Source organism: Equus quagga, chromosome 19 (genome assembly GCF_021613505.1).
Source record: "Equus quagga isolate Etosha38 chromosome 19, UCLA_HA_Equagga_1.0, whole genome shotgun sequence".
Lineage (NCBI taxonomy): Eukaryota > Metazoa > Chordata > Mammalia > Perissodactyla > Equidae > Equus > Equus quagga.
Window position 1 is genome coordinate 17927160 of NC_060285.1, and position 13176 is coordinate 17940335.

General features: G+C 36.2%; 1 protein-coding gene across 2 annotated transcripts in view; it reads left to right on the forward strand.

Moving 5' to 3' along the window:
- SLC41A2 (solute carrier family 41 member 2) overlaps nucleotides 1–13176 on the forward strand; it is a 124429-nt gene that overhangs the window by 43382 nt on the left and 67871 nt on the right. Inside the window, exon 3 of one of the 2 annotated variants that reach the window (XM_046646010.1) lies at nucleotides 476–583. The exons of the other annotated variant lie outside the window; for it this stretch is intronic. Coding sequence (XP_046501966.1) covers nucleotides 476–583 — 108 coding nt within the window. The remainder of the gene's footprint in view (nucleotides 1–475; nucleotides 584–13176) is intronic. 2 annotated transcript variants of the gene reach the window in all.

The window sequence follows — 13176 nt, forward strand, 5'->3', positions numbered from 1 at the left end:
TAGGAAAATCATTTAACAGCTCTGAATCTTAATTTCTTCATTTGTGAATTAAATAATAATATTACTGTAATTTTCCTATGGGGTTGTTATAATTAGTGTTGGAACCAAGATTCAAATCCAGGTTATCTGATTCTTAAGTCTTTGGGGTTAACTACTAGTTACGCTGACTCTTGTCATCATAAAGGGATAAAGTACAACTGAAGAGCATCAGAGTTGTGTAGCAAGCTAGATGTATTTTGGAATGTAGTGACTGAATCAGCTATCACTCCCCACTCTAACTAAATTTTCTAAAGTAACTTAGGGTTTCAGAGCTCTGGTGAATGGGTTAAGCTAAATGTTCACTGATTAAATGACCTGTGTAGTCATTCAAAATGTAAATGCAACATTGGAAAAAAGGCTGAGAGTTTTAGAAATGTCTTTGTTCTAAAGTGTTTTTTAAAGAGTGCCAGAAAATTCTATTTTTTTTTTCTTACAGCACTGGGAGGTGTTCAAAAAAGTAACAGAAGTTTTCATTTTAGTTCCTGCGCTTCTTGGTCTCAAAGGGAACTTGGAAATGACATTAGCGTCCAGATTATCCACTGCTGTAAGTTTTTTCCTACTTCAAAGCATATCTATTACTTATACTGTTTCTCTCTATTAAAGAGAACTTGTATCAGGAAAAATTTTTACCTCTGTCTATCTGATAAATTCCTGGACCTCAGGGTTATGCTAAGTAGTTATGCCTGACAGCATACCCTGAAAGTTCTCTGGGCTGTCTAATCTGAGAATTATAGGCCCTTCTTTCTCTCCAAAAGAAATAGTACTTGTCTCCTTTTAGTCCAGGGCATTCTGGCAATTATTATCAGTGCTTAAAGACGTGGGACAAGTCAGATATTGAGATTCTTTATGGTTCGATGGTTGGTTGGTATTTAAACTTTTTGTGATTGTAAAAGTAATACATGCTTATTGTGAAAACTGAAGAACAAGGAAAAAAGTGTAAAGAAGAAAATTTAGAACTACCCCCACTTCTTATCCTAGACATAATCACTATTAATATTTTCATATAGATCCTTCTATAGTTGGATATCTCTACCTATGCATAGTTAGGTATATCATAATGTAGATACATACATAGTATATATTCTAATAAAGAACTGGAATCATATGTAGTCTCTTTTATAATCTGTGATATTCATTTGAAGATACATCATAATCTTCTTTCCACATCAATAAAGGTAGACTTATGTCTTTATTTTTATTGGCTATGTACTTTTCTGTTGTATATCTCTACCACAGTTCAGTAGAGTATGTTGGATATCTCTACCTATATATAGTTAGGTATATCATAATGTAGATACATACTTGGCAGTATTTTCATGATGGATATTGGAAATATAGTTTCTTTCTAATGTTTTGCTGTTATGTACATACAGTTTTGCATTCTTCTTTCTTTCAGGCAAATTCTAGGATTGTAATTACCGTTCGAAAAAAAATGCATACTTTTAAGGCTTTAACTATATATTACTGAATTGTCAGCCAGAAAGCTTAAACATTTTTGAAAATACTGCCACTAGGAGGATTCTGAGTTATTTTTGGAAGCCCAGAAGGACATTGTTTTCTCACTACAACCTTCTTTGGAGGTTTAGCCATCGTGGAACCAAGTTATGGTTAAAACCATGTAGCTAGTGAGATTCACTTTGATGAGCCTTCTGCCCGCAGAATGTTGGCCAATAATTAACTAAGCCGTCAGAGGGTATTACTAATTGCAGTGCCATTAGTCTATGTTTTCTTTAAAGAAGCTACAGCTAATGAATCCACCTGTGAACTAGGAAAAAAAATTTGTGTATCTAAAGGTAATTAAACGTGGAAGTTGAGCAAATGTGTTGTTGACAAGAGCGCTCTCTCCTCCTCCTGCCCTCTCCCCATTTTCCCCCCCCGGGGCAACTGTGAGTTCCCTAAAGTTTCTGGAGTAAAGCAGATGTTTGGAAAAGAAATGCATTAAATAATGTTTTATTAACATTATGGGCTTGCTCAATTAAGAGAAAATGCTACATGTGCCCTATGGAACTTTCTAAGCCTCTTCATATAAAAGGTCATATAGCCATACTCTGCCCAGGATGATAATAAACATTGCAAATTCGTGAGCTCTCATCATGTGCCAGGCCTGTGCTAACTGCTTTATAAGGATATCTTATCACAACACTATGAGATAAGCCCTATTATTCCTGTTGAGGAGAAACAGGTTTAGAACAGTTGAGTAACTTTCCTGAGGACACAGAGCTAGTATATATATAATGGAATAAATCACATTCTAGAACTTTCCCTTTTACCTGCACAGGATAACTCTGTCAGTTTATAAAACCAATAAATAACAGCAGTAACAAAAACTTAATAGTCTTCTCCTCTACATTGTAAGGATCCTCTCCTGAGGTTTTGGTCTTAGCACCAAAAACACAACGTTTTTGGTATTTAATATTTTTAAACTTTTGATATTCATTATTTTAAAAAATTATTTAAAGATATAGTCCTATTGCTTATCTCTGTACTTGGTTGGTGAGCTGGAGATGGTGTCTGGGGATATCCGCTAGTCACTAAGGTGGAGCCAAATCTCATAAAGTAGAATGACTTTGGTAAATTCACTGTAGGCTAGTCTATAATTTTGCATGTAATCATTGTAATTATTGAAGATTAAAGAGACTGGAGAATAATAAAAATTAGGGCTCCTTGGTCTGGAGCCTAAAAGTGTAAGATGACCCTGGAACATATTGTGGTGCCAGAACGTAAAGAAATGCTAGAAAAAAAAAAAATAAAAGATGGGGCCATGACAAGAGGATACGGTGTAACATAGTAGCCAGATCTGGGACAATCTGAGCCACAAAATAAATGATAGTTACAGATTATAACCCATGGCATCAAATAAGAATCCACTAGTCTATAAATGAATAGCAAAGCAGGCAAGGTCCCCACTGTGGTGGAATTTACAAAAATAATTTCAGATATTGATAAGGGCCATGAAGAAAATGAAACAGGATAATGTGATGAAGGGTGGTTCATGAGGGCTACTTTATATTAGTGGTTAGAGAAGACTTCTCTGAGAGGTGATGTGTAGGCTGGCATGTGAATAATAAAAGTGAGTCAGCCATATCAAAATCTGGGAAAAGATCCTTCCAGATTACTGTTGTATCTTAATCAGTGTAATGATGTCAGTGTCATAATGTCAAATGTTTATAAGCATTCTAAGCAAGTTCACTTTAACAGTTGGGCCTGGGCCAGGAATACGAGCAGGTAACATATGCCTACATCGTTTAAAATTATACAACAAGCTTACAAACCTAACAAAAATCTCTGTCTTTCCACCTTGGCAGATATATCCTTATGAAGATCTGGAAGTCCAAAATCAAATTATGACTTCTTGGACTTCTTAAGTTCTGTTTTGGAACATGGTGTTGTGGAGAGCTAGCTTCTGGTCTGAGGCCCGCCCCCCTTTTTCCCCGACCCTTGGCTCTATGTCCTGCAATTTGAAAGACCTCATACATACCTCAGGCCCCATGTCCAAGCTCCATCTATACCCCTAGCAAACAGCCACCCTTTGAGCACTCCTTGGGGTGGGCGTGCACCCAGTTGTGGCATGGTCTGCCTTCAGGAGGATTGAGTTTAGGAAGAGGCCCTGGAATTGGGTTCCAGGCCATTTGGTCAGAGAACTTTATGGTCCTAGGTATCTGGAGCGTCTCCTACAAGGGGATGATCCATAGGCTTTGAGTGGGCACACCACCTGGGCCCTATGCACTTCTCATCCTGAGTCTGGGGCATAGCTAAAGGAGGGCCATAGTGAGGCCCTCTAAGCCATGGGTCTCAGAGCTGGGGCCTCTCTTACCAGATTTAGAGTACTACTGATTCTAGAATCCAGGAGTGAAAACTTCTATTGGCCTAAGGAAAATTGCATAACATAGAAGAGATTTTGACACTGCCTTGTAATGTACTTCTTCAAGATATTAAAACAAGACGGAAGAGAAGTTATATATTAAAAACAGTTTCTTGAACAAAATAGCCTTAATATTGGACTCTGAAAGTAACAATAACAAGTCTAATAACCAGTGGTGACAGAGAAAGCAGTTCTTTTACAGGAACCATCTTAACCAAATGGATGTACCTTGGAGCATACAAGTATTTCTTACATAATAGCTGCTATAAAAGTCCTATCATTCTGCTCTTGAGAAGATCCTGAAATCAGCATGGATGCAATAAAAGCTGAGATATAGATGGAAGTTCATTACTTTTTTGGTGTCTTGGAAGCCAGTTACATTGCTCTATTGTTACGCTTTTATTTTTTTATTTTTTCCTTTTTCTCCTCAAAGCCCCCCGGTACATAGTTGTATATTCTTCGTTGTGGGTACTTCTAGTTGTGGTATGTGGGACGCTGCCTCAGCGTGGTTTGATGAGCAGTGCCATGTCCGCGTCCAGGATTCGAACCAACGAAACACTGGGCTGCCTGCAGCGGAGCGCGCGAACTTAACCACTCGGCCACCAGGGCAGCCCCTCTATTGTTACACTTTTAGATTCAAGATTTAAAGACAGATTTTTCTCAAGTGATCATATGAAACAGTAAGTATGTGTAAAAGTATGAAAATAAAAAAATATAAGGTAGGGCAACCGTTTTAGACTCATCTGAAAATATTTAGAAAGCATCATCATCAAGAAGTGTAAAAAACTTGAGTTTATGGAATTATTTCAAGGAAATTCCATCACCGCTAACAACCAAATCTTCAAACCTCGAAATTAAAGAGCAGATAAGTCTTTTATCAATTATTATTTGAGAAGAAAGAGAGCCTAGTAATCTGGTAGCACCATCATTCTCAGCAGTATCTAGACTGGCGAAGCTAGGCAGAAACAATCTTGATTTTCTACTGGCTTCGTTTGAAAGTGAGCATCTATATAGAATCGCAAATATGAAGTATAGTGACCACAGGATCAATCTCACAGCTCTCAGTGCTATGAAATTATTTTTTAAAAAATTAATAGTAAAATGGTAATACAATTTTAAACATTTGACTACATTTTACACTTGTTCTAGTAACCCAGAAGTTCATTACATAATGGTGACGTATACTGTCAGCTGAATATTGATTTTTAACACTTGGCCATTTGGCATCCAGCAGGAATGTGTGCCCAGTATACCTCTAGCTTTTGTGTAAAAAAAAAAAACCCAAAACTTTTGTGTAGTTTTGCTAAGGTTTTTAGAGTTAGTGAAATTATATACCTGTGTTCCATTTGCCATCTTTTCCCAGTGATCTCCACTTGTATTATGTTTTAAGAACCGGTGGCTTACTGGTGGGTTTAAGAACTGGTGGGAACTCAATCCAAGAGGCTTTTTGGCAGGAGAGGAGAATAAGAGGTCTTGAAAAACAAGCGGCAGCATTTAAGGGAGAAGAAAGTTATTAGAATGAGAGTTAAAAGGTGGCTTTAGTTTCATTTTGTTGGAAAATGAACTTTGTTCTGATAAATATAGTTAAGCATACAAACATTTAAGCAACTTGATAACTTTTCCAGGAACACTGAAATTTTGGCTGGCTTACCTCAAAGAAAATATTTCTAAAAGCAGCCTTCTTGAGCATTATCCAGTATTTGTTAGGGTTCAAATAATAGATTAAACACGCCAGTCCATTTTGAAATGGGCCGTGCTGTAAGGAATCTGGTTAAAAAAGAATACATGTGTTGCAAATTAAATTCTATTTAATTTGATCATGTATTACCATTAAAACTGAATAAAGGCGAATTTAATCCTAATCTTTTTATGTGAACTTTATTTGTTGTGGTGGCCATATTTTATGTTAGATATTTTCCTCAAACGTCTGGTTGTATTATTTGTCTGTTCATATTTAAGAGGGGGGAACTCCCAAGCTGGGTAGAAGCTCAACACGTAGGAAATTTAATAGCACTGCAGGGTGGTCTAGCTGGGCCTTTCTTTGGGGGGGTAGGAGTGAAATTGCTGTCTTCGTAGGTCAAGAATTGTGTCACTGATTATATAAACTGAAGGAGTTATTAGGTTCTCAAAGCAATTAAAGCACTATAAACTAGATGGATACACCTTGGTATTATAGCTTGATGCCACAAGTTACTACTTTTTTCATCTACTAATTTGTTTACTGTAATTTTTTGTGGCTATTGAGATAGGAATGTCCCAGGCAATGCCCGGGGCCAAAGGCAGGAATGTTGTGGATGTGTTAGATCAGTGGTTCTCAAAGTGTGGTCTTCTGATCTGCAGCATCACAATTTGTTAGAAATGCAAATTCCCACTCCCACTCCAGGGCTACTGAATCAGAAATTCTGAGGGTGTGGTTCAACAATCTGTATTTTCATAGGCTCTCCAGATGATTCCAATACACGTCAAAGTTTGAGAACCGCTGTTTAGTGAGCAGCATGGAGGCCAATAGGGCTGGGACCAAGTGAGAGATGAGGAAAATCACAGGGCATGAGATCACCTTGTGGGCCACTGGAAGGACTTTGGCTATTGTGTGAAATGGGAGGCACTTGGAAGGTTTTGAACAGGGGGTGGTGTGATCTGATACATATTTCTAACATTATTTTGACTGTTGTGTTGGGACAGGGCTCTAGGAGGCCAAGGACTGAAGAGGGGACGCAGGTTGGGAGTCTGTTGCAGTAATACGGCCTACAAATGATGTTGGCTTGCGTCAGGGCGGTGGCCATGGATATATGAGACATAGTTGGAGCCCAGAACTAATTTTCAGCGAGCCAACAGAAGTGGCTGATGGATTAGCTGAAATTAAAGACTGGGAGTGGTTACTTGAAATTTTCTCTGGATTTGAGAGTGGTAAAAATAAACAAATTAGTAGATGGAAAAATAGTAACTTGTCAAGCTATGATGACATGGTATATTCATCTAGTTTGTGGTGTTTTAATTGCTTAGGGAATTTGATCTCAAGTTTGCCAGGCAGAGTACTACCGTTCTTGCAAAATGCTAGAGAACCTTTATCAGCTGTATTCCAATTCTGTTACTCCACCGACTGTTAAACCAACTCAAAATCTCGAGAGGCTCACCTTCTTAGACTCTTCACTCACTGTTCTCTATTTGAAATTTTTATTACTCTTGACTTTGAGAGCCCACAGTCTCCTTATTCTCCCATCTTCCATGGCGGCTGCTTAGTCTACTTTTTTGATTTCTTTTTCTCTGCTCATCCTCTTGATATGAGGTTTTCTTGAAGTTTTACATGTTCTTCCTCAGTAGTTTCGCCTAGTCCACCACTGATGGCACACTGCTGTCTCTCAGATCCATATCTCTAGTCTCTTTCCTAACCTCCAGAGCTGAATTTTCAACTATCTGTACCACTCAGTACATTCAAAACTAAACTCATTATCTTCTCTTACTCCAGCCATGCTTTCTGTAATTCGTATCAGTTTATTAACTTACCAATAACCCCCCTCATCCAGTTACTGTCTAGACTGTCAGTTCCACCCATGAAACCTCTTTTCCCTTTCTCTTATGCCCCACCTGCCACTATGTTAATTTAGTTGCCTCTTGTCTCTAATTGGGACTGCTGTAGCACATTCCTAACTGTACCGGCTGGTTCCAGGGAGAAGGGAAGATGAGTGTAATTTCTTTTGTAACTTAAAACAAGCACTGTTTGAAATTCAGCTTTTCATCTACGTGCAAAAAATGTCTTTTTAAAATTTTACAATTTTCCTATGCATTATTTATTTTCACTTGTAAAACCAGGAGTAAAAATCATTATAGTTATAGAAGGCCAATCTATGATTACTTTAATCTTTTTCTCTGTTAAAGGGTCTTTTCTCATTTTTATAATAGTCTGCCAGAGAGTCAGGATAAATGAGCTTATAGGATTATAAGGAAGGCCTTGGGTAAGTATAAACATAGAGAATTTAAAACACAAGATATCAGATATGGCCTACTCACTCAATCTGTTGAAGGTCAGTTGTCTTTAAAACTTGTTATTCTATAAAGCTAAAGATTAAATGTTCACAGATAAAAAGATATTTCAATAAAATAGATTTTCTATCTTAACAAGGGAGACTTAATAATGACAAATCCAAGCCAACTTTATCTTGCCCTCTTAAGTCAAAATTTATTTCCAAAGGTATGATGATCAACTTGAATAATTTTTCCTGGGTTTTTATCTTTTCAACAGTAGATATATATTATAGTAGATATTGTTATAGATATATAACAGTAATAAATAACTGGAAAATAAACCAAGTACAGTGGTTCTATAAATTGTTGGGTTTAAATTCTATTGTCTGAGGCCTAAAATTTTATGCTTCTGAATGCTAGATATAAAAGAGTCAAAAAGTGGTATCCACTGTCCTAAAGACAGTATTTAAAAAAAATGTCTGTAAAACTATTTCCCAGGAGCAAATTGCCTAGCACAATTTGATGAGCTCTTTCCCACTCTAGGCAAAACTGATTTCTGTTGTCTTAAACCTCTTATCAGAGAACTCTTGATTCTCTGAAATTATTTTATAATATTTTACCTCTTTAATTAAAAAAATCTTTTCGAGCCCTTACGATATACAAAGCACTGCCCTGTGTGCTAGGGAATCAGCAATAAACAAAACAGAAAATGTTCCTGCCTTCATTGAGCTTACACTCCAGTGGAGGGAAAGCCTCTTTCTCTAATAATTTTATGTTAGACTTCCAATTCAAATTGTAAAATTTCTAAAATAAAGAAAAATTAAAGCCCCAAATAATTATATGAACAACCATGGAATAATTTAGATACAACTACAATCTCAGTATTATTTTCTAAATTTGATATAATTCTAAATTTTACATGTTCTTGTCAGACAACCTGATTGTTAGATAGAAATAGATTGCATATTCCTATTAGTTCTTCATTTTAAGGTATGTTTCTTAAGTTATAAATGCCAACCTCTAGTCGTAGCTTTGTGGATTAAAAATACTTATCTTTAACCTAAAACCATTTCAATCAACTAGATTTTTAGCTCCCCCCTTTCTTTGAAGCTTTATTGAGATATAATTGACACACAGGAAACTCAACAAATTCAAAGTCTATTCTTTGATGAGTTTCAATACATAATATGTACCTGTGAAACTACCACAATTGAGATTATGAGCATATGCATCACCCCTGTACATTCAGAAAGATATGAGGGTGTGTATGTGTGTGTTTTAGAATATTATGTTTTATTATAAAATATTTCAAGCATATAAAAATATATGACAGGGTTCCCAATTCCAGTTAATGGTGGAATGAAGTGGTTGAGTGAACCTTCCCAGAGATTAACAATTACAAAATCTAGATAAACTATTTGAAGGCAATGGAAAATGATCAAAAGCAGATCGAAATTAGAGTTTACCCTTAAAAGAGCATAACTACAATGAGTAAGAATTACAAAATTTGTGGCTTTTTTTTGCCTGAGGGAGTTCCTCAATCCCTGTATTTCATGTGCCAGAAAACCCACAGTCTTACCAGCTTGAGGTGGCAGAGATCAAGGAGTATGGCAAAAAAAAAAAAAAAAAAAAAAAAGACAGAAACATGGGAGGGGCCTCTACTTGAAAGACAAATGTACTGGCTAAGAATTGTGAGTTTCTTGCTTTTTTGAGTAAGTGCCTTCTGTGACTTATGCATAGTCACAGTGGCAGAAAGTTGAAGTTTATTGGCTTGAATTATCAGATAACAGAGCTTAGAGCTGACAGAGCAGGTGGAAATTTATAGGGAAATCCCAGCAGCAAGAAAACTTCAGAAAGGATGAGCCACAAAATCTGAGCATAAATCCTGTCCAAATCTTTGGCTGACAATTAAACTACACAAGTATAGAAAAGATCCCCAAAGGGCTAGCCTAAAAAGCAGTAGTTGGTAACTGAAAGAACGAAGCAGAGATGTGTCCTGCTCCACACTGTAGGAGAGGCAAGAGTCTGTGGTTTGAGTCTAGGCGAATTAACTGCTTGTTAGAAAGGAAATTCAGTATTCCTAAGAAGAACATAATGTTATCCAGTTATTATAACACATTATCACACTGTCTAGTTTTTAACCAAAAATAACTAGATATGGAAAGAAACACAAAAGTGTGATTCACATTCAGCCAATGGAAAGTGACCAAAGTGGGCCCAGAGGTTGTATTTAACAAAACTTTTCAAAGTAACTGGTATAAATATATTTAAAGAACTAAAGGGAAAAAATGTTCAAAGAATTAAGCAAATGTGTTGGTGAACTGATAGGAAATCTTAAGAGAGATATGGAAACTCTAAAAAAGAATCAGATGGAAATTCTAGAATAAAAAGTACATTAACCATAATGAAAAGTTTACTTGATGGGGTCAATATCAGATTGATGATAGCAGACAAAAGAAGTCATAAATTTGTGGATTGACAGAAATTATCCAGTATGCAGAACTGAGAGGAGAAAAAGAAGGTTGAAGAAATACAAATAGAGCCTCAGGTACCTATGGGACAATATAATGATGTTAAACATATATGTGATATATTGGTATACTAAATATGGTCAAATTTAAATATTTGACAAAGCCAGCTAGTAGAAGTATAAATGTTTGTTTTTTTTTTTAAAAAAAAATGACTGTTGTATAAAGTTATCTTACCACTTTTAAAAAATTAACCTTATTGAAGTATAATTTACATACAATAATATGCACCCATATTAAGTGTATCATTTGATGAGTTTTGAGAAATATATTAAACTGTGTAACTACCACCACAAAAAAGATATAGAACATTTCCCTCGCCCCAAAATGTTCCCTCATACTCCTTTGCCATCAATCCTGTCACCACCTCTGGCCCCAAATAATCACTGATCTTTTGGTCACTTTTTTAGGATTTCATATAAATAGTATCATGCAGTTTTCTCATTGATTATTTGAATAACAGTGTTTGCCAGGTTTCTCCAATATAAAGTTACATTTTACCCCTTTGTAATTAGTAAGTAATCTGTAGGAAGATACTTTGAGATTGTGGAAATTTCCTTTTTCTTAACCAAATTTAGCAAGTTGCCTTAGCATATATTAGTGCTTTTTGGCTAATCCATTATTACTTTGAAGGTTGCTAAATGGTGATTTTCTAATTCTGTTATTCCTTCTACATTTATTAGTTAGCATTCTACTAATGAAAAACTCTCCCTGTCTTTCCTCTCTATCCATCCATACATCCATCCACCTATCTATCCATCCATCCATCCATCCGTCTAGCCATCTATCCATCTATCCATCTGTCCATCCACTCATCCATCTGTCTGTCCATCCACCCATCCATTCATCCTCAATATGGACTCAATGGATTCTTGTTTTATTCAATGGGTTATCATCTATTACTACCATTAGTCATTTTGATGCCAAGATTGTCTCGGATTTTCCCAGGGGGAAGCCCTTTCAAATTGGTTCTGGTGTCCTTTAGACATGGCCCCATTATTTTTTGAGCACTTTGATACTTTCTGGCACAACAAGATATTCCAGGTTCATCTTATACTTTCCCTGTCCTAGCCTGGAATCAGCCATTTCTGTAAGGAGGCCTAGTTTCTTTTAGGTGGGAATAGCATTTAGAGATTTTAGGCTTTTTAAGCTGAGTGGTTCCATACTACTAATTAACTCATACTAATATTTTATGGGACTTTTTTGCATATTTCTATGATTTGATTTGTGGTATCCATAAGAGAAGTCATTTAGTCAAATTGTCACCCTTTGTGCAAGACTGCAGGTGTGTCTTTCTAGGTAGATGAGGATCTACCTGTTTGAAAACTTTAGAAGAGCAGATTTTACAGCCTCTGGGAAAAAATGTACCAATATTCAGTGGCTAACACTCAAGGATTTTATGCAATTTATGCTCACTTTTCTAGTTCTTCTCTAAATGGAAACAAAATTTTTCCCTAAAACTTTCCCCTTCCTCCCACTTCTTTGTTTTCCTTTTACCCCTTCCACTTTTTCATTCTTCCTCTTGTTCTCTTCCAAATGTTTAGTGTCTTGCTGTATACAAGCCACTCTTTAGCTGGCTTCCAGTTCCTCATATTTTTAGAGTGATCTTAGTTTATATTATGGTTTTCATCTTAATGCTCTTCACATTTTACTGTCATTTATGTTGTAGAACCCAAATTTAGACAAAAAGCTGCAACTATTTCTTTTACTAGTTGCCAATTTTTATTTTTTAATTTTTTTGGAAGATTGGCCCTGAGCTAACATGTTGCCCATCTTCCTCTTTTTTTTTTTTTCTTCCCCAAAGCCTCAGTACATAGTTGTATATCCTGGTCATAAGTCATTCTGATTCTTCTGTGTGGGATGCCACTAAAGCATGGCTTGATGAGTGGTGTGTAGGTCTGCACCCAGGATCCAAGACGGCAAACTCTGGGCTGCTGAAGCGAAGCATGTGAACTTAACCACTTGGCCACGGGGCCAGCCCCTAGTTGCTGATTTTTAAATTCACCAATTATGTGTTTTTAATAAAATTTCTGAGTATACTAGTACTACTTGTTCTCTGATGAAAATTTGAAAAATCCACTAAAGAAAAAGAAGAAAATAAAACCATCCATAAAACCATCACCCAGAAATAACAATAGTTTATTTTTTTGTATACCTGTTTTTTTGTACATATACTTCATACTTGTTTTCTTAAGACGTACTTCAATGGGGGCTTTCAGTACACTTGTTTCAAGTATTTACATATTAAGCATTTTTTTCTAGTGTCAGTTATAGCAACTGTATTTGTAAATCTGTAGTTTCAAGGTCATACCAACCAACTTTTATCTTTAGCCCCAATAAATCTTATCCTAGCTATAACTCATGTTCTTCAGGGTCAGATAAATAACATATAACATGCATTTATGAACCGGAATGGTTTAGGGATTATAAAAAGCAGACTTTACCTAAAGGCATTCAGATTCAGAAATTTAAAACCACTGTGTTGGCCAAAGATGACACATCTTCAGGCTCTGGCCACCTTAGCTCGACTGTTTCCTAAAAAACTAGGTGGTGTCTCTGCAAAAATACTGGCCTATTTTTCTAATACTTTAAGATATCCGTAATTTAAATAAATCTGGGTTAAACAGAAGACTTTATCAGATCATACCCTGCTATAGTTTATCACCTTCCAAGTTCTTAGTTCCTCTAGCTGAGCACCATCAGGTCATCTAATCTAATAAAAGCAGGTCTAGCAAAAGCCTTTAAACACAACATTCATGCTACCCCTTCTCTGCTCTGAAAAAA